This window comes from Hyperolius riggenbachi, chromosome 2 (genome assembly GCF_040937935.1).
Source record: "Hyperolius riggenbachi isolate aHypRig1 chromosome 2, aHypRig1.pri, whole genome shotgun sequence".
Lineage (NCBI taxonomy): Eukaryota > Metazoa > Chordata > Amphibia > Anura > Hyperoliidae > Hyperolius > Hyperolius riggenbachi.
This window is the reverse complement of record NC_090647.1, coordinates 337,314,570-337,337,094: the sequence shown is the minus strand read 5'-3', so window position 1 is coordinate 337,337,094 and position 22,525 is coordinate 337,314,570. Positions and strand designations below refer to the sequence as shown.

The window sequence follows — 22,525 nt, the reverse complement described above, 5'->3', positions numbered from 1 at the left end:
GAAAAATGTGCTGAAAAGTTACCCCCCTCGGCTTATATGAGAGTCAGTTGAGCAGAACGGATGGTGGAGCAAGTTTTGTTACTGGCAGAGGAGTGTAAGGATCATGCACTAGAAATTCTGCTCTTGCCAGCTTGCACCCTGCTGTGTTCGTGCTCCACATCCTCTGCACAATAGTGTGTAAAGTGCGCTGCTCAAGACTACCTGTGTCCCCTGGCTTGTGGAGCAGAGCGTGCAAGCAATGTGTCAGTGGTGTAATTATCAGGGATTCTTCCTGTGTGGCAATCGCTGTCTTATATCTATGACCCCATCTATCAAGACACCATCTAGTGGTGTCTTGAGACACAAATATCATCCTTGTGACACATCTGGCTATGGGGAGGGAGGCTGACTTGTAAAGCGGGCACATCTGGCTACTGTGGAATGTGCTATACTGGGGAGGGGGCTTATAAGTGAGTCAATCATTTTTTCCTGGTTTCTGAGGGAAAAGTTGGTACCTCGGCTTATACACGGGTCAGCTTACATGCGATTATATACGGTAAGTCTCCCCAGCTGCCAGTGGCATTGAAATGCAGACAAATTGCAGCGGTAGTAACACCATGCATGTCCAGCACTAACACAAGGTGGTGTTACAGGGCAGCAGAGGACCGCAACATGTCGAGTCTGAGCACTGCTGAGCTCAGATCTGAGTTTATGGAGGTGCGAAAGGGGCCTAACTTTCATACATGAACTCATGGCTATAAATCAGCCTCATCTTCTGCAGTTTGAGAAGAAAGAAAATTGTGGCAGGCTGGAGAACTCAGACGTCCCTTCAACTCACTGAGCACACTGACAATGCTGCTGCAACACACTACAAGCACTTTCCAGTGATTTTCTGATCACCGGCAAATCAAAAAGTGCTTTGACTATGTAATCCTACCACAGTTTTCAGTTTTTCACACTGCAGGTGAAAACTGGGAAGGGAAAAAAAAAAAATTTAAAAAAAGCTGCAAAAAGCACTGCAAGTAGCATTTGTACAGCTATTGCTATAAAAGTAGACGTGCTGGAAGAAGCAAAAATGTATGTGAAATCTCTTGCTTCAAAAAAAAAAAAAAGGTAAAGCTATTAACACTTTCATGCTTTAGGTGGGTACACACGTCAGATAAAAGTCTTTGTAAAATGAAAGATCAGACCAATTTTACCCCCTTTCATGTAGTATGAGAGCCATACTACACAGTCTATTCCATGGAGCTGAACTCCCCATCAGATAGAAATATTTGCAAGATGCTGCACACTTTCAACAGATCAGTATCTGCAAAAGATCTGTTCCTGCAAAATGCATTCATAGTCTATGATATCTGCAGATTCCATACACACCTTGTTTAATGGACATTCATCTGCAGATCAGACAATTATCTGCCGATCTGAAGATCCAACCTGGTGGATCTGATCTACAGATAATTGTCCGTTAAACAAGGTGTGTATGAGATCTGCAGATATAGACTATGAATGCGTTTTGCAGGAATGATCTTTTGCAGGAACAGATCTTTTGCAGATACTGATCTGTTGCATGTGTACAGCGGTCTTTGTGTCCAGCATCTTGCAAAGATTTTTATCTGATGGGGAGTTCAGCTCCATAGAATATACTGTGTAGAGTATGGCTCTCATACTACATGAAAGGGGGTAAAATTGGTCTGTGATCTTTCATTTCCCAAAGACTTTTATCTGACGTGTGTACCCACCTTTAGAGATGCTATTATACCAGGACTCCGTGCCCAAGATAAATCAGCAGTCATCTGACCACCGCTGTTCACATTCTTTTACACGTCAAGGTTAACTAAAATAATTAGTAGGAAAGGGAGAGCTCTGTTTAATTTTTTTTTAAAAGTGTTTGTATTCAAACAACTGAATGTATCCAAAGCCCTGAAATTAAATGGATGTAAATTGAGTTAAGGTGTGACTTTCTGCATAGACCTCTGAAACTACTCATAGTTTAAACTCGTAATTTCCACTAGAAAATCCTCTCCAATTATGCATGTATTTAGCCTAACTTTGTTTAAAGACCAATTGAAGTGAAAAAGAATATGGAGGCTGCCATATTTATTTCCTGTTAAAACAATACCAGTTGCCTGGCAGCCCTACTGATCTATTTGACTGCAGTAGTGTCTGAATAACACCTGAAACAAGCATGCAGCTAATCTTGTCAGATCTGACAATGTCAGAAATGCCAGATCTGCTGCATGCTAGTTCAGGGGCTTTAGCTAAAAGTATTAGAAGCAGAGGATCAGCAGGACAGCCACGCAACTGGCATTGCTTAAAAGGAATTTAACATGGCAAGCTGCATATCCCTCTCATTACAGATGTCATTTAATATTACTGGGTTTGGGACAGGTTACCTTTAAGCAGTCCATAATGCATTTAAAGAAAAATATAAAAAGGAACTAACATTGCTTAAAGTTTTGATGACTGAATAAGGAAGGGGGGGGGGGGGGGGGGAAATGGCATCCACAACCAATATAACTGAACTGCAATAAACATTTCTGTCAAATATTTCTTGACCCCGTATTAACATCCACCACTGACTGTGGTTTAAAGAGGCCTATCGGTCAGGACGTGCCATGCCGGGGCGAGCCTGAAGCATCATAGGACGGGCGGGTGGCCGCATCATTGGAGGACCTGGCATCATTGGCATGTGAGCTCCCATAGGCGGTCTCATACCAGGACCAACTGCAAAATGAAATAAAAAAAATACAGATTAAAACCTCAGAGACTTAAACACAGACAATCTGATAAACCAAACAAAAGGCACGAGGCAGGAGCTCATCTTATTGGTGGATTCCCAAAATTTCATTTATTTTTTTGCATTCTTTGAAAAGGAGCTAATCAGTGATGCTGGTTGGCCCGTTTACTCACTGCACACTATTCTGGCAGTTGGACTGTGCTTCTGCCACTGAGGGCGTGCTTGTGAAAATAACTGAATTCCTAAATAATCCCCCCATGAGGAGTAATGCTAGGTACATACCATACAATTTTCTGGCAGATTTACCAGCCAAATCGATTATTTCCAACATGTTCAGTCTAAATTTCGATCGATTTTTTTAATCGATTTTTCATAGAACTGAACAAAAATCGTTTGAAAAATAATCGGAAAAAAAAAAATTTGAAATTCAGATCGGTCATGTTGGAAATAATCGATCTGCCAGGTAAATCTGGCAGAAAATTGCATGGTGTGTACCTAGCATTAGACTAGTCAGAGTTGTCCGATTACTGGATCTAGTATTTAAAAAGACACTGAAGCGTGAATAAATCTCGCTTCAGTGCTTATATTCAGCCCCTGTGTGCACCTGCTAAAACACCGCTATCCCGCGTCTAAACGGGGGTCCCTTACCCCCCAAATCCCCCCCCCCCCTGCAAAATCAACGACCAGCTTGGACGTAGATTTTGCTGCTGTTGAGGCAGGGCTAACGGCTGCAGCCGTGCCTCAGCGCCGTCTATCAGCGGCGCATCGCCGCCTCTCCCCCGCCCCTCAGTGAAAGAAGACTGAGAGGGGCAGGGGAGAGGCGGAGATACGCGCTGACAGACGCACGTGAGGCAGGGCTGCGGCCATTAGCCATGCCTCAATGCGGAAGAAATCCCCCGCTGCACAGAGGGGATTTGGGAGGCAAGGGACCCCCGTTTAGCCGCGGGATAGCGGCGTTTTAGCAGGGGCACACATGCCCCTGCTGAATATAAGCACTGAAGCAAGATTTATTCTCGCTTCAGTGTCTCTTTAAGGACAGCTTTATATGAATAAAGTAATTTTCCGTGCATTATACTCAGGGACAAATGTCTTATATGAATGTAATTTAAAATGTTACATTTTTTTCATGATCTTTTAACCACTTGCCGACCATGGCTTTCTGCACTGGACGGTGCTGCGTGGGCTCTCCAGCCCGCAGCACCGATCAGGAGTGAGCCAGGGCGATCAGACTACCCCCCTTTTTTCCCCACTAGGGGGATGTCCTGCTGGGGGGGGGGGGGGGGGGGGTCTGATCGCCGCCGGCTGCAGTTGCTTAGCGGGGGGGGGGGCCTCTTCAAAGCCCCCCTCCGCAGCGTTCTCCGCCGTCTCTCCCGCTCCCTCCCCCTGTGAGCTGCGCAGGACGGATTTCCGTCCTGCGCATTGAAGGATAGGCTTCAGCCTATCATATGCCGGCGATCCCTGGCCAATCAGAGGCCGGGGATCGCCGATCTGCCTTACGGCGCTGCTGCGCAGCAGCGCCGTATGATGTAAACAGCGGGGATTTCTTCCCCGCCTGTTTACATTTTGCCAGCGAGCCGCGATCGGCGACTCTCCGGCTGTTCACGTTGACACCTTCCGTGAACTGACATGGAAGGGCCGCTCGATCGAGCGGCCGTTTCCATGGTAACCTGCAGACGACCAGTTTACGCCAATCGGCGTTAGCTGGTCGTCAAGAGGTTAAACTGTGCATTAAAATGGGGTGAAACTCACTTTTTGAAACTCGTATACCAAAGTCTTTAAATGACACCTGACCTGAGAGGGATATGAAGGCTGCCATATTTGTTTTCTTTTAACCAATGCCAGTTGTCTGGCTATATATTGCCATGTAACCCCACCCTCCCAATGATGCTAAGCCTAGGTTATGATGTCACACAGTCCAAGAGAATTCTGATAGACCAGGAGTAGTTACTGCTCACTTCACAAAAACATCCCACAGCAATGCACCTTGCTGGCTCTGTGAACCTGGCTCCTCTACAATCAGCACAAATAAAAATTCCATCAGGTTTGCTTGGTTAGTGCTACATTGAAGTCCAATGTAGCACAAATTAAAGGGAATCTGAATTGAGAGCAATATGAAGGCTAACATTTATTTCCTTTTAAACAATACCAGTTTCCTGACATCCTGCTGATCTCTTTAGCTGCAGTAGTGTCTTAATCACACATCTAAAAACAAGCATGCAACGAATCTTGTCAAATTTTTATCACAAACATCGGATCTGCATGTTTGTTCCGGGTCTATAGCTAAAAGGTTAGAGGTGGAGGATAAGCAGGAAGCCAGGCTATTGGTATTGTTAAATGTAATAAATGTCAGCCTCTATATCCCTCTCTCTCCAGGTTCCCTTTAAAGAACACCTGTAAGGAAGAAAGTGCCTCTGGGGGGGGGTACTTACCTCAGGAGGGGGGGGGGGGGGGGGGGGGGGGAAGCCTCTGTATCCTAATGAGGCTTCCCCTTTCCTCTTCGGCCAGCCCGATCTTCTGCTGGGACCCCAGCCAAAAACAAACCAATAACAATCCCCGCTGCGTGCAGGCACAGTAGCCGATTCCCGCTCAGGCTCCAGCAGAACTAGGTTGGGATTGGGTCAACTCCACTGTGCAAGCAAATGCACAGTAGTGCAGGCCCAATCAGGCACAGCTATTTCTGCCAGAGTGGGAAGCTGCTTGTGTGCATGAGAGCACACAGACAAGGAGTTCTTCAGCAGGCCCAGCGATTGATCCCCTCTAATGCGGAGGACAGGGGAAGCCTCTTTAGGATCCAGAGGCTTACCCCTCCTGCAGGTAAGTTTTACGCTATAGCAGCATAGAGGGTGTACTGTATGTTACGGTATACGCTATAGCAGCATAGAGGGTGATATAGCGTCAGGGAACGCGGAGAATCGCTCGCGTTCCCAGCCTGTCGGCGGCTGTAGCCGAGCCCGGAAGTAGCCACCGGCGGGAACAGGAGGATCGGAGCGAGGCTACCATACAGCTTCAAGTGGCTGAGGGATGCCCCAGGTGAGTAAAAATATTTTTTTTTTTTTTTTTTAAGACTTAAGTATCCCTTTAAGACACTTAGGACATGATTCACAAAAGCTTTTTTTTTTTAACCTGTTTTTACCTTATGTTACATTTTCAGCTCCCAAACCAAAAATATAATATACTATTTTTTTATTTATGGTAAGAAAAGTAATACTGAGATTAAGTTAATCAGAAACAACTTACTTTGAGTGATTATTTTGCTTATAAAGCTGCTGAAAGGTTATTTTTATCACTTAGGTGATAAATAAGGCATTTATGAGAGGTTTTGTGAACAGAGCCCATATTGGTGGTGTTAGAAGTGGTAGTAGTGCAAGTAAGTCACATATTGGTGGTGGTGCTAGTAGTAAAAAAGTGTGAGACACACCATAGTGGCGATAGCAGAAGTGTGGTGTAGATGGGTAGGAAAGATGAGCGTTGTGGGATAGAATGGAGAACGACAGCATAGCAGAGGAATTGGTAACAGGCATAGGTGGGCACAGTGCGGTGTACAGCATACAACAGGGCTTGTAGGATAGTCAAATGCTCATAGTCTATCAGAATTTTTTGTTTTGCCAAGTCCCAGGTTGCTTTGCACATCTCTGGGAAAAGTTTTTGTCCCATGTTGTATAATACTAAAGAAATACATAAGCTGAGGTCTTTAAAAAGAGTTTTAGAAATGTAGAAGCCCAGTCTTCAGGCACCAGTAAAATTTTCTGTAAAGAAAGAACAAACTTACCATGTCCTACTGGCATCATTCCTGGTGGAGGAGGTCCCATCATTGGCATCATTGGGGGCCCAGCCATAGGCGGTGCTGGCATCATACCTGGTCGCGGGGGTCCACCTACAAATTTAATAATATAATCAATACATGGAATTTTAAGAAGGGATTTGATATGAAATAGTCTTATGTAAGGAAGATATACCTAGATTGGGTGGAGGTGGGATCATGGCACTTCCAGCTGGTGGGGCAGCAAAAGGTGTAGGTGGTATCTTTCCTTGCTGAAACGCAGCAGCTACAAATGAAGAGTTCAGACTGTTAGCTTTGATTCTTAAACTGAAACATTTTTATTGTTTGCAGTCAAAAACAGGATGCTAACAGTAACATGGCATAATTCACATCTTTCTACCCTCCCCAAGATAACCCCCACTGCCTTTGGTGCAACTGAAACCCCGCTCCCCCATATGTACAACCATTTACATCTACTAAATGTTCATCAATGCAGATCATACTAAGTGGCTAGTGTGTTACTTCCTCATTAGTGTCCATACAGTAGGTTATTAATACCACTGCAGTGATTTCTTGCTTGGACAGCCCACATTAAAATTCCATTGTTTTTAATGAGAACCGTTCACTCTTCCAGCTTGGCGCTGGTGCCACGTAGTGAAATCACTAGTAAACGCCAGTCTCAATTTCTGTTCAACCTCAGAGAACTCCTGTAGAAGCACACATCAATGCCAGCATTGTCTTTTATTCTTTGCAGTGTGAGTGAGCCCTCTCTTGATGAAATGAGAGAATGCAACTCTCAATGCTTTATTACAAGAATTGCATTGAGCCATTTAAGAACAGAAGATACATTGGCATTTGAAGAGATCCACATCATATGGCAAATGTTTATAAACAGGAGCATATTGAATTACACACTACAATTATGCACTTCCGTAAGCAGAATTACGCAGAAAAAGCACTGGCCCTGCATTCTCTCATCTCACCCCACCCAGCTACTTTTTCATGCCACCCGGCTGGAAGAAAATTCTGGGGAGAACACTGCACTTGTAAGCAGCTGATTTGGACCAGCTGACAGCTACTGAACAATTGGCACAGGCAGTCCCATGGTGTCCACCCTATAGATGCACATATAAGCATGGCGGCAGCAACACCTAGACATGTTATGTGGCAGTTTCTGCTCACTTGCGTGTCAATCACTGATGTGTACTTACAAATGCTGCTACTTGGCTGAATTAATATGGAGGTGGGAGGCACTCAAGGGCCTCTTATTGAGCTGAAAAACACAATTCCTCTTACAAATAATTAACCTTTTTGATTTACTCATACAAAAGCAACAGCCTCTATGCCTTTACAAGTACCCTTTAGAAACTGTGGTTATGAGAGTCAGTTACAGGTTAGCAATACACTCAGTACACTGAGGGTCAGAATACACCACTTTCCTACTTGGCGAGTGCAGACCAGACTAAACGTTCATAAACCATAACTAAATGTACACATCACAAGTCATATGTAGCCAACTGCACCATCATCCAGAGACAGTGTACTGTCATATGAGCATTCATGAGAGCTCCTCTCCCCAATTCAACCTAAAAAGTGGGTAGCCAATGGGAAGGCGAGTAGTGGCTGGGATAGTCAGGGGGAGAAGAAAGATTTGCTAGCACTCCTGATCCCCCCCAGAAAATGTGCAGAGACAGCACATGGTTTCAAAAAAAAAAAAAAAAAAAAAAAAACAAGCTTGCTCTCCAGGAACAGACTTAGTGGGATGCAATTCCAACTTGCATGCAAATTTTAATGCAAACTATATGCAACTTAATTAGTTCAGTTACATGCTGAATGTAATTTGCATTACATGTTCATGTGAAAGCAAGTTTTGCTGCAAACATGCATTTAAATTTGTTCTAATCCTAGTAATATACTGTAGATATGCAGGAGACACAAATTTTATTCAGCTTGACAATACACCAAACGCTTCAACATCCCTACACAGAAATAAGAAAAAAACATGAGACCTTAAGACCATGTCCGATACCCCACTTTTCCCCTTTACCACCTAGTACAGTGATCTGAAAATTTGGCTCTCCAGCTGTTAAGGAACTATAAGTTCCACAATGCATTGCGGGAGTCTGACAGCCACAGTCATGATGCATAAAGGCAAATGCATTGTGGGACTTGTAGTTCCTTAACAGCTGGAGAGCCAAGTATGCATATCACTGACCTAGTATACCTCAGCATTCTCTGTTCCTCATGCATCCTTAAATATTAGGCATCTGTAACTCTAGTTATAGAGCTAGTAATGGTTTAAAAAACAAAAACACCCAAGCCTGGCTATATTATAATATCTACATACATACATACATACATACATACATATAGATATAGATATATCTATCTATCGATCTCTATTTTTTTTTTTTTTATTAAAGCACTAGTCACACCTGTGGAGTAACTTACTTTTGACTTGCAGACCAGTAAATATTCATGATAAGCCAAATCCACAACATATACACATGTGAATATTAGCATAACTGAACACCGCATCTGTTATGAAAAGCCAGACTATCTATCCATCTATTCTCACATATACATACAAATAAATTCACATAATATATACACACACACACGTGTGAGAATATTAGTGTAATTGACACCCCATGTGGCACAATAATAGTATGCATTCACACACGTACGTACGTGTGTGTGTGTGTGTGTGTGTGTGTGTGTGTGTGTGTGTGTGTGTGTGTGTGTGTGTGTGTGTGTGTGTGTGTGTGTGTGTGTGTGTGTGTGTGTGTGTGTGTAGAAGACAACTTACTGGTCTTATCAATAAGACTCTGTGCTTGCTCCTCCATCCATTTCTGGTAGTAATCCTTTACATTTTCTTTGTGTTTTCTTCCACTACAGTGTGTTTTACGAACTGAAGGCTGAAACATGGGGAAAAAATGATGCTTATGCAAAATAAAATATGAATATGAAATAACACCAAAGAAAAAAGCCCATATCTGCAGAGACCAAAAGAAAAATCTCAAACACTGGTAGTTTGGTGGTGGTTTCTGGTGCCTTTTTGTGCTAAAATCCAAGGCTTACATTATGGCTAGGACATCACCTGCAAGCAGTTTTTATCAGGCTGCAGAGTCACAAGGTAAATTGCCGAGAGATTCAAGCTGAAATTGATTGTGAATTGTCTGGGCAGCCAACAGATCTCTCTCCAATTAGATTATCTTATGCTGGGAATACAAGGCTTGATTCTGGGCCATTAAGTTGGCTCGATAGGTTTCCGAAATGTCCGATCACCGTTTGATCATTTTGCAGCATGATTCACCAATAAAGTTTTTTTTTTTTTTTTTTTTCAATTAAGACAAGAAAACAAGCAGAAAAGAATCGAGCGGGCAAAATGATCGGGCACAGAATCAAGCACCAGAATCGACCCGTGTATTCCCAGCATTAGTCAATCTGCCCCTACATTGCTAGATGTATGGGCACATTAAGGCTATCTATACACTAGTTGATGTGGCCATAACATAGATCCCTCTCAAATAGTAATCTGATCAGAGAGGGATCAATCTGATACAATCCCTCCACACACAGATCTTCGATAGACTTCAAATCTATTAGGGAAAAAAAAAAAAAAAAAAAAACCTAACTGCGGCGTTGCACTGTTCGATACAGCGCAGTGCAATGCTATGGACCTTCAATCTTCCACTGATATAAATCTTTTATCTAGTACAATTGACCAATTCTATTGATTTTGGCAGAAAATATGTTGATTGCGCCAGCATGTTGGGTCATCAACTCCTTGCAGATTCGTTAAAATGATCGAATTGGCACAATGTCCATGTAAAAAAACAAAACAAAAAACAAACAAAAGTTCTGGCACTGCGATGATATTGTGTGGTGGAGGCAACAGGGGGGGGGGGGCTAAACAGACCTCTGATGTAACGGCAATCCTTTTAGCATGCTTAGGCTATAGTGAGATCTATAAAAGCCAAAGAGAGGGAAGAGATCTCCGGCACTGCTGTGAATTGCTTTTTTGAAATTCCAAGTTGCTTGCATCGTATTGATAAATATAGTGAGAAACATGCATATCACATACCAGAAAGTATCTGGAAGCAGGGTGCGGTCGGTGCTGGGCTTGAAAGCACAGCACCCACCGCACCTTGCTTCCAGATACTTTCCGGTATGTGATATGCACGTTTCTCACTATATTTATCAATATGATGTAAACCACTTGGAATTTAAATAAAGCAATTCTCAGCAGTGGTAGCGTTCTCTTCCCTCGCTTTGGCTTATCTAGAAAAATAATCAGTTTTAATCACCTGGGACATCTACCACACCCCTGCAGCTGTCCCATGCCCTCGCAGTCACGATCGGATCCTCCTGCCCCCCCCCCCCCCCCCAGCTACTTTCACTTCGCCGACAGGCTTACTGCGCAGGCCTGGCCACACGTCTCCTTGTGCATGTTCCTGTCCACAATAGCACCCTGCGCAGGACGCTATTGTGGACGGGAACAAGTAGAACGTTACGCGTGGCCAGGCCTGACGTCGAAGTGAAAGTAGGTGGTGGGAGTTTGAACGTGAAAGAATTTGCCAGAAATAGAGGATGCAACACGGCCTGACATTTGTAATCTTTCCAGTATGCTGAATTGATTTATTTTGCATTTAGGCTGGAGATCGGTTGACATAATCAATCCAGCATGCTGTAAAGATATCGCTTGAAAGGACTAGGTCAGGTTCACTAAAGTAACAGTGTTCAATTTCCAGACCACTGGAAGGCTCCCAGATGGTTCCCCCCCCCCCCCCCAATGTAAACACTGCAGAGTGTTGCAGGCATACCTGTCCACCAGCACTGCTTTACTGCTCCTGTGTCCCCACCGACTGAATCTGCTAGAAACTGATACCCCAACATGCTGGCCCGAACAATCAATTTTAGGCTGGAATTGATTGAATCAGACGATCATATTGGACAGAAAATATTGACCTGCCGCGGGTCAGAAGCCTTCTCTAAGGGCCGGTTCACACTTGCGGTTTTGCAAAAACCGCACCGGATGTCCGGACCGCACCGGAGCCGGATCGGACCTGAACCGTACGGTTCCTGTCCGGATCCGGTCCGGTTGCATACGGTTTCCGTGCGGTATGAACACGGTTGCGGTCCGGATCCGGATTCTAACAACCTGTATAAAAAAAAAAAAAAATGTTGGGGTCTGGGAGGTCAGCAGAAGGGGGACCTGTGGAATCAGGCCCTCTGCTGTTTAGCACTCACCTCCACCTCCGACATGCTGCCAACATCTCCGGATCCGGATCCAGCTGTGCTGCTCCACTCCAAAATGCTTGCCCATGTGTCCCCAGCCAATATCGCCGCAAAAATCCGCATAGGAAGTGGGGTAGAACATCCGGATTTTTTGCCAGTGTGTTGTGCGCTCTCCGGTTCTCATTGGCCGGATGGTGCAGTCCGGCTCCGCCCCGGATACGGCTGCCGGAGGAGCCGGACCAAAAAATAGCGCATGTTGGAACGGACACCGGAGTCCGGATCCGGTCCGGCTCCGGTCCGGACGAAACGGACACATGTGAACCCTGGCATAGACTTACATTGCTATGCCGTGCGTCCGTTTCGTCCGGCCAGCATGCGGTGCGGCTCCGGCACGGCTATTCCGGATAGCCACCGCTAATGTGAACCAGGCCTTATGATGTGAATACATGTGACACAAGAGAAGGCTTCTAACCAGCGGCGGAACAATATTTTCTGTCCAGTACGATTGACCGATTCAATCAATTCCAGCCTAAAATTGAGTGATCGGGCTAGCATATTGAGGCATCAATTCCTAGCAAATTCAATCAGACGAATCAGCCAGAAATCAATGGTAAAAATCTGGCCAGTTCATGGCCAGCTTAATCACTATTATAGAATCCCAAGAAGCTAATCAATATACAAAGAATAATAAAATATAAAGCAATTTAATGTACTATCGTAATTAAAATTAGCTATAAAAGTGCATACAAGAAGGAAGTTGAATGACCTGGATAAAATTAACCGTTTTACTTACCGAGTCATGGGTGAGGTAGGTATCACAGTAGTCACAGTAAAACCTGTAGAGCCAGAGAGCAGGTTAGTTTAGGCACGGAAAGCCAACAGCCAGCCCCAGAACAACACGTGCAGCTCAGCAGACACACAGCTCCTCCGCTCCATGGCGGCACACAGCGCCCACACCCTCCCTAGCCCCGAACACGGACTCCCGTACTTACTTGGGCATGGTTCCGATGGCACAGTCCTCACCTTTGTCTCGACCGGAAGCAACGGCGAATATGCACTGCAGCCCGCCGGTGTAAATGTCGACAGGAAGTTGCGTCACAAGAATGCCCTTAGTTTGCTGACCTCCATCTTGCTTAAGGGGAAATGAGTGCCATTGCCAGTGGGCCACGCAGTCGGCTGCATGTCCTTACAATTGTATTTACAGCCTAATCGTGGCGCTTAGGAGCCCCTAGGGTCGATCTTTGGAAAATATAGCCAGGTTCCTCCGGTGCTGATTTTGTTGGGGGCTGGTGTTCGCAAACGCGCGTTTCAACCTTGCCTGTGGTGACGTCATGACGTGTGTAACGCTCAGGAAGCGGGGAGGCCCCGAGCGGCCTGCTGCGGAGCCGGAGACCGGGGCCCTTGAGTAACGGTCCCGGGCGCGGTGACGGGGTTTCGTGTGGAGCGATAAACCCAAATCGATTGACCTCAGGTCAAGGGTCATCGACTCAGAGGTCAAAGGTCACATTCGGGCTTGCAGGTGGACTGACTCGCACACACAGGACAAGTGGCCGGTGCAGAAGCCACAGAGGAGGCCTGGGTGGAGCAGACCGTGAGTGGGACCGACCAGGTCCGCCTTGGCGGTGGTTCCCCAGCCGCAACGAGTGGATGCTAGTGGCACCTGAGGCCAGGACAGAGGTTGTGGAGGACACCTAGTCGTGTTTACGTGCTGCGAGGAGCCACCTGCTCCCTCCGGCCTTTTGTCATGGAGGGTATGGACGTGGATCTAGATCAGGAGCTCATGCAGAAGTTCAGCTGTCTGGGAACCACCGATAAAGATGTCCTCATCTCCGAGTTTCAGCGACTGCTGGGCTTCCAGCTTAACCCTGCAGGCTGTGCTTTCTTCTTGGACATGACTAACTGGCAAGTGGTCCTTCACTTTACTATGGATGGAGGAAATTGTATGAATCAAAACGCCTGTGATTTACTAAAATGAAATGAAAACATCCTTCTGTTCCGTCTAAACACCCAGTCATGTGCAGTGAAATAGGACTGTCACATGTACATATTTACATGCGTCCATCGTTTCTTCAAACTACCAAGATTCCCACAGTGTCCAGGAAAATATTTTAATTGTTTAGACAATATTTGGGGGGTGTCAGTCAGGGATTTTTAGACTACCTGGTTCACTAGCACCAAGCATTATTGTCAACCTACTCTAGTCTTATGCCTGGTACACACCAGGCAATGTCCTGTCAGATTTTGGGTCGAGTCGATCATTTTCTGACAGGTCTGATTTCCGATTGATTTTCTGATCACTTATGTACAAAATCAGTCAGAAAAAATGACTCAAAAATTAGATTGGACCTGTTGGATGGGAAGTGGTGTGTACCAGGCATTAAAGAGTAACTGTCAGGCATAAAATCCATAATTATTTCTCTATTACAAGGCAATTATAAAGTTTAAAATCGATTTCACTTTTATTTTGAATAGGTTATTTAGTCCCCATACCCCCAGGCTCTTTTCTCGTATGCTTGCCGCAGTAGAGAAGATGTAATGCATGCAAATTAAGCCTGATTGGCTGAAGCCTCTGTCCCTCACCTCTGTTACTCTCTGATTGGCCGTCTGTTTTTGGTCACTTGCAGCTGGTATGATGCGGGGGGGGGCAGAAGCTTTCCTCAGCCCTCCTCCGGTTGTGTGCCCCTCTCCGCACTCCTGCTGCACCCCCCTCGCCCTGCATCCCCCCTCACATCTCCTCTCCTCCCCGCACTGTTATTCAGCAAAGCGGGAAGGAATAAAAGCAGTGCGCACACACTCTCCTCCATATGGTTCCAAGCGCTGGAGTTCCTGTCTATACACACTGCACTACTGCCGGCGGTACTGCAGAGTTTTTAGACAGGAACTCCAGTGCCATCCTGAGCAGATGAGTCTGCGCCCACTGCCTTTATTCCTCCCCGCTAAGCTCTATAATAGTGTGGGGAGGAGAGGAGATGCGAGGGGGAGGTGGATGCCGAAGCCTGTGGGATCCAAGATGGCCCCTGCCGTGGACACAATTCTGTCCATTTCACTATATAAAATACACTGAAATCAAAACGTGAACAGTGCAATACATCTGTTATGCAAGTAAGTATCTACTTAACCTCCTCAGCGGTAAGCCACTGCAGAGGATTTCTCAGCCCCTGGTGGGCCAATTTCCACGCGGTTTGCTTTGTTACACGCAGCTAGCACTTTGCTAGCTGTGTGTACAAGCCGATCGCCGCAGCTTCGCGTCGATTCGCCGCTACCCGCCGCGTTAGAGGCCCCCCCCCCCCCGAGACCCCTTACTATGCCAGGGGGGAAAAAAATACACATATTTAACCTCCCTGGCGGTCTATGAAAACCGCCAGGGGGGGCGGCGCAGCACTTTTTTTTTTTTTTTTTTTAATTCATGTAGCTGGCTTAGCGCTAGCTACATGATAGCCGCTGTGCAGTGGCATCCCCCCACCCCTTCCGCTGAGCGGATTGTTCAGAAACAGCCTTATCAGTCTGCTGACAGACTGTACACACGCTCTACTGTCGCTGGAACGCCCGCCCAGTGGAAGGGTCGGATGGACCCGTCGTCCCTGAAAATAGAGCGTGTGTACGAACCTTTATACTGTACTATAATTGGGTGTTGGAAGTGTTGACCTAATTCAGCTGAGTCTTTTGTTTGTTGATGGCTGGGTAAGCTGGAATGTGCTGCTTAAGCAAAGCAAACATTTGTTTACATATGGGATCATTTGAGCCTATGCCTCAATGCAGCCTACGTGCAAGGGCAAAAGAGTTTGGTGTTACCAGCCTGTGCTTTCAAATGACCTTATCTGCCATCTCTGCCATGGCAGTCATGTGACCACAGTGTAGATATCAAATTGCAACTTGTGATTAGACACAGATGAGGGAGAATTCAACAGGCTAAACTCTTTAAATACAAACATGGTGCCTTTCTCTATGTTTTTCTTCTGTCCTATGCAAGAGTTCAAGTCCACGTTAAGCAGATTAGAGGGAGAGGATGGCCATTGCAAAGGGGAAAGGTTAGTGGAAGGCCTCTTTTACATGGTAGTCTTAAACCGCTTAATCCACTGCCTGCCAGCTGCTTGCTTGCTCTCAGTGCCAGTAATGAATAGTCGCCACCTAAACCCCCACCCCCATGGAAGCGCCTCTAAGCACGGCCGTGCTCCGACACAACATGTTCTGTTTTTCTACCACTGGGTAATGCCACTGCATGTCAAATGCTGACACATGGTGCTACAAGCACTGCCATTTGGCTGCATTTGAATTGGCCTACATTGTCAAACTAACATACATAACAGTGACTTTCCTGTTTGCCCTACCTCACACTAACCCTTTCCCTGTCCTGCCTAACACTAACTTTCCTCTCGCCAATGCCTAATGCTAGGTACACACAATGCAATTTCCCGTCGATCGGTCTAACAGATAATTTCCAGCATGTCTGATCTGCTCCCAATCGATTATGTAATAGATGTTTTTTTTTTCAGTAGTGATCTGAAGATCAATCAGGAGCAGATCAGGCATGTTGGAAATTATCATTGTCATTTTCAGTCAAAAATGCTGTCATTTCTTTCCATGATTCTACAAAGTGAAACTGAAACTAATGATTTTGATGCCACACATAGATGGTTACGTGACAGCATGCATGCAAGATTAATGTATTACTACATAACTCCCTGGTGGAGTAGTATTTATCCGTGATGCCAAAGCTCAACTTTGCTTTTATAAAAAGCCTAGTGAGGGTTCACACTTACGTCCAGGGCTGTGGAGTCAGTACAAAAATCATCCAACTCCTCAGTTTTTGAAAGCTCTGACTCCAGGTACCCAAAATTGTTCTGACTTCTCAACTCCGACTCCACAGTCCTGGCAGGGCTATGGAGTGGGTACAAAAATCATCAAACTCCTCAGTTTATGAAACCTCCAACTCCATGTACTGAAAAATTGCTTTCATTCCTCGACTCCAACTCCATAGCCCTGCTTGCTTCTGTGGAAAACAACCACAGTTTTCTGAGGACTACTTTTTGTTTGCAGTGCATGTTATAACGCACACATCACCCACTGCCAGCTGATAACAGTAGACTGTCGGCAATATGAATCGCATGCATTAAATATTATGCTGCAGGCAGCAATTTTTTTTTCTCCACCTGTGGGAACCGCACTAGATTTTAACAAGCCCATTGATTAACATGGACTTTTACATTGGGTGTGATTCTACATAGGGGGAAACCACGTGCAATTCCCTCAAGTGTAAATCCTGCTTGATAAACTTTGCAGCAGAGCACTGAAGTAGTAGAAGTGCTTGTCCAATCTTAAAGAGACTCCGTAACAAAAATTGCATCCTGTTTTTTATCATCCTACAAGTTCAAAAAGCTATTCTAATGTGTTCTGGCTTACTGCAGCACTTTATACTATCACTGTCTCTGTAATAAATCAATGCATCTTCCCCTGTCAGACTTGTCAGCCTGTGTCTGGAAGGCTGCCAAGTTCTTCAGTGTTGTGGTTCTGCTATGAACTCCCCCTTCCAGGCCCCTTTATGCACACTGCCTGTGTGTTATTTAGGATTAGAGCAGCTTCTCTCTTCTCTCTTATCTTTTACAAGCTGGATAAATCGTCCTCTGAGCTGGCTGGGCTTTCACATACTGAAGAATTACAGAAAAGGGCAAAGCTGTTTGCAGGAAGAAACAAGCAGCCTGAAACTTCAGTGCATAAGAACAGGGGGAAAGAAACACACAAATGATCTCTTGAGATTCAAAAGGAAGGCTGTATACAGCCTGCTTGTGTATGGATGTATTTTCTATGTGTGGACATACTGTACATCAACCTACTTCCTGTTTGGGTGGCCATTTTGTTTGTTTATAAACAAATTTTTTAAAACTGTTTTTAACCACTTTTAATGCGGCGAGGAGCGGCGAAATTGTGTCAGAGGGTAATAGATGTCCCCTAACGCACTGGTATGATTACTTTTGTGCGATTTTTAACAATACAGATTCTCTTTAAAACAAATTTGTTGTTTCAGTGGATTCTCAAACCAGTGATTTCATAATCCCAACCTGGTGTACTTTTATTTTCCATAGGATTTCATTTTCAGTAGCGGTTACCTATGAAGCTGCTGTTCAGCTTGATATTCAGTTTATTCATGAAATGAACCCATGTTTACAAATATAAATTTGGGAATTAGATAGATGAAACACTTGTATCAGCTGTAAAGGTTGCATGTAGATGCAGGGCTTCGGTTGTAAAGATATTAGCTGCATGTGGTTAATTTGTGTGACAGACTGGTTATCAAGATACCAGTCCCTGGTGCTTGGGTTTGATCCCGAGAGGAAAACATTGTAGACAATGACAAGCGAGTACCAGTTTGGCTCGGTTCCCACTTGCACCGGAACAGTGGGAGCGTACGGTGTAATGTCCACTCCGATGGTCCGGCTGTAGTCTGGGGCAGAAGCGTTGCCCACATAGGCTATATGGGGGAATGCATCTGCCTGCCTTCCATTATCGCGGACGGCACAGAAAAACGATCTGCTTACTGCAACGGATCCCACAGTGACAAGTGTGAATGCCTGGTATATATATATCTATCCGTTCTCCGCTCTAGTGCGAACAGAAACTTAGGGTTAACGTATACCTGAACTGAGAGGGATATGGAGGCTGCTATTTTTTTTTTTTTTTTTTAAACAATACCAGAGAAGGCATTGTTCACCCCACCTGTCCCATTTTTTTCCGATCTTTTAAGAGTACCCTCAGCACCATTTAGTAATGGTGGATGCACCACTCTACCTAGCATCCTGACCAGGTGCAGTTTGATTGTCTCTGTGTATAGTGTTAAAGAGACACTGAAGCGAAAAAAAATATATGATATAATGAATTGGTTGTGTACTATGAATAATTACTAGAAGATTAGCAGCAAAGAAAATATTCTCATACTTTTATTTTCAGGTATATAGTGTTTTTTTCTAACATTGCATTATATAATATGTGCAGATTACACAACACTCAGCATTCAAAATGATTCTTTCAGAGCAGTCTGTGAAGTAATGACATCTCCTCTGGCAGAGGAAAAGTAAATAGTCTAGGAACAGTTGAGATAATAAAAGTCAGATAACAGCCCTCTCCACGACTAACTTAGGCGGAGAGCTTAATGGCTTGTTTGCATAGAGATAACAACTGGAGTTTCTCAACTCTTCCTGTACTTGAAACAATTAGGGCCCTTTTCCACTAGCAGTTGCTAGCGTTCACGCTGAACGCTAGCGATTGCTGAATCGCAATTCCGCCGATTTCCCGACGTTTGCGGCCGCGATTTTGCTATGCACTGCATAGCAAAATCGCGGCAAATATCGCTCCGCCGCGTGTTCGCGTCAAAAACGAATCGCGGTAGTGGAAATGACCTACCGCGATTCCTATGTTAAAAAGCAAACCGTAGCGATTGTAAAATCGCTAGCGGTTTGCGACTTTACGATTCGGCCAGCGCAAACGCGCTAGTGGAAAAGGGCCCTTAGGGCCTTTTTCCACTAGCCTGCGATTTGCCATTTGCTTCCGATCGCAAATCGCAAGGTACATTAAACTAATGGAAACTGCAGCAGCAATTTCCATTAGTGCGATCCGATTGCGATGCGATTTTGGTCAAAGCGCAATCGTCGTCCTGCCGCGTTTTGTATGCGATTGAGCTGTACTATGAGTATAGTAGCTCAATCGCAATCGCATGGTGGAAATTAAAACGCGCATTTCATAGTGGAAAAGAGCCCTTAGACTGATGTATCTGATCTTAATGTTTTATTTCTTAGCTGTACTACACATACAAATCATAATATCATAATTTTTTTTTCGCTTCAGTGTCTCTTTAAAGGGGCTAAATGCTTGACATGAGATTTACGCTTCACCTAACAATCACAATTGACTTCTCGCTTTCATATAAATCGGGAGCAAGATACATCTATGAATTATTCCTCAGCCCCATAATGCTTATCTTGTTTACTTTTTTGGCCCTGTAACACTAAATGCATGTTTAGGCTAGGCGCACGCTTATTTGACACTTAGCGGAAAATGCATAAAAAATCGCATACAATGTAAGTCTATGGGCAGCACAAATCACATTGGCATTTTCCAATTCTATTTTATGTGTAGTTCCTTCTTGCATACTGTATGCAAATCGCATGCAGTTCACATACAATGCTTTCATATGAGAAATCAACAATCTGATGCATCCTTTCACTTGAGTATTTATTAAAGCAGAAATGCATGAAAAACACACATAAAATGCAAACACGGAAAAAACCCAACTGAAACGCATTGGCCAGAAAACACATGGTTTTCTGCACAGACAAGTATGTTCCCAGCCTTAAAGAGACTCTGTAACATGAAAAACATCCCCTGGGGGGTACTCACCTCGGGTGGGGGAAGCCTCGGGATCCTAATGAGGCTTCCCACGCCGTCCTCTGTCCCACGGGGGTCTCGCCGCAGCCCTCCGAACAGCCGGCGACTGTGCCGACTGTCAGTTCAATATTTACCTTTGCTGGCTCCAGCGGGGGAGCTGTGGCGACTTTCGGCACGGAAATAGACGGAAATACCCGATCTCCGTCGGGTCCGCTCTACTGCGCAGGCGCCGGAAACTTGCGCCTACGCAGTAGAGCAGACCCGACGGCGATCGGGTATTTCCGCCTACTTCGGCGCCGACAGCCATCAGAGCGCCTGCGCAGGAGTCAGGAAGGTAAATATTGCGTCACCGCTGTACGGAGGGCTACAGCGAGACCCCCGAGGGACGCAGGACGGCGTGGGAAGCCTCATTAGGATCCTGAGGCTTCCCCCACCCGAGGTGAGTACCTCCCAGGGGCCGTTTTGTCGTTACAGTTCCTCTTTAAAGGATACCCGAAGTGACATGTGACATGATGAGATAGACATGTGTATGTACAGTGCCTAGCAGACAAATAACTATGCTGTGTTCCTTTTTTTTCTTTCTCTCCCTGAAAGAGTTAAATATCAGGTATGCAAGTAGCTGACTCAGTCCTGACTCAGACAGGAAGTGACTACAGTGTGACCCTCACTGATAAGAAATTTCCCCTTTTTTTACCTCTTCCTTGCTCTCAGAAGCCATTTTCTGCTAGGAACATGTTTTATAGTTGGAATTTCTTATCAGTGAGGGTCACACTGTATTCACTTCCTGTCTGAGTCAGGACTGAGTCAGCCACTTGCATACCTGATATTTAACTCTTTCAGGCAGAGAAAGAAAAAAAGGAAAACAGCATAGTTATTTGTGTGCTAGGCACTGTGCATACACATGTCTATCTCATCATATCACATGTCAGTTCGGGTATCCTTTAAATGTGCATTTAGGTTGTGTACTATAGCCTCAAATTTTATTGCGCATGCAAGAAAAGCTACCACTTGAGTATTTTGCTAGCTCACTGATGGACTCTGGACTATGGCATTCTTCCATATGTATCTGCGATGTTGATGATTAACTAAATTACATTTACATATTTTGCATGGCTGTCTTGCTTCGCAAGTGTTACCTTGAGCCTGAGGGTCACTGTACTTTGGATCATAGCTGCTAAGTTGTGAATCACCAAACCCTTTTCTGGATAAAGCAGAGTGGTTCTGTTATGTTTATTGCTGCTTAAATTACATTTGGACAGATTTCTCTTAATTTCCTACCAATACTCAAAGTAGTACTGTACTTATGAGGTCCTAGAAAATGACTTAAAGTGTAACTGTCGGGCATAAAATCAATTCGTTATTTTTATCTGGTAAACAAGTAGTAATAAGGATGCTAACCAGGCAATTTAAAAGTTAAAATCACTATTACTTTTTGATAAATAAACATTCCCCAGTTTACCCTGATCATTCCCCAGTTTACCTGACTCTTATTTGGTGTACACAAAAAGAAAGTTGCAGGGCGTGCTGGGTTGTCCTTATTTGCTTCTCTATTTCCCCTCAGACTTAACTAATGCAGCCTGATTGGCTGAAGACTCTTTTCCTCCTGTTTTTCCCTCCCACACCTCTGTTCCTCTCTAATTGGCCAATATTTCTCATGCTGAGACAATGCACTTTGTATAGTGAAGGGCGGGCAAATCAGGCAGAGGAGAGTAGGGCAGGAAATGACCTCTGGATTGGCTTCAAAGTAGCCACACTTAAAATGGGAAATGCTAAGAAGGATTTTCTCTTTTTACTGTTGAAAAAAATCACTAAAATCAAAATGTGGACAGTGCAATACATACTGTATATACTTGTGTATAAGCCTATTTTTTTTAGCACAAAAATGTGCTTAAAATGTACCCCTCGGCTTATATGCGAGTCAGTGTGGAGCAGAACAGATAGGGGAGCATGTTTTGCTACTGACAGGGGATCATATTGTGCACTAGTGATCCTGCTCTTACCAGCTGGCTCCCTGCTGTGTTCATGGCCACCATCCCTTGCAACATGGTGTGCAGAGTGCACTGCTCAGGGCTATCTATGTGCCCTGGCTTGTGGAGCAGAGCGTGCAAGCAATGTATCAGTGGTGCAATGATTCTTCCTGTGTGGCAATCGCTTTGTCTCATATCTATGATGCTATGTCGTGGCACAGCTGTATCATCCAGGTGGCCCATCTGGCTATGGGGAAGGGTGCTTACTTGTACTGGGGGCACATCTGGCTACTGTGGAGTGGGCTATACTGGGGAGGGGGCTTATATGCGAGTCAATCACTTTTTCCTGGTTTCTAAGGGGAAAGTGGGTACCTCAGCTTATACGCAGGTCGGCTTATATGCTAGTATATACGGGGTATGTTATGTAAGTAGAGCAAGTATTTTTCTCTTATATATGTGTTTTTT

The 22,525-nt window shown here is 44.8% G+C and overlaps 2 protein-coding genes across 2 annotated transcripts in view; one reads left to right on the top strand and one right to left on the bottom strand.

Annotated features, from left to right (window-relative positions):
• Window positions 1-1,661: 1,661 nt before the first annotated feature.
• SNRPC (small nuclear ribonucleoprotein polypeptide C) lies at window positions 1,662-12,791 on the bottom strand. The gene is made up of 6 exons (XM_068269402.1): window positions 12,710-12,791; window positions 12,511-12,553; window positions 9,286-9,394; window positions 6,673-6,762; window positions 6,486-6,590; window positions 1,662-2,703 (listed from the first exon to the last, which is right to left on the bottom strand). Exons 1-6 carry the CDS (start codon window positions 12,715-12,717, stop codon window positions 2,576-2,578), a joined length of 483 nt encoding a protein of 160 aa, XP_068125503.1. The 5' UTR covers window positions 12,718-12,791; the 3' UTR covers window positions 1,662-2,575.
• Window positions 12,792-12,848: 57 nt separating this feature from the next.
• Window positions 12,849-22,525, top strand: part of ILRUN (inflammation and lipid regulator with UBA-like and NBR1-like domains) — a 37,195-nt gene continuing 27,518 nt past the window's right edge. The window contains exon 1 of the mRNA XM_068269401.1: window positions 12,849-13,619. Coding sequence (XP_068125502.1) covers window positions 13,462-13,619 — 158 coding nt within the window. The 5' untranslated portion in view covers window positions 12,849-13,461. The remainder of the gene's footprint in view (window positions 13,620-22,525) is intronic.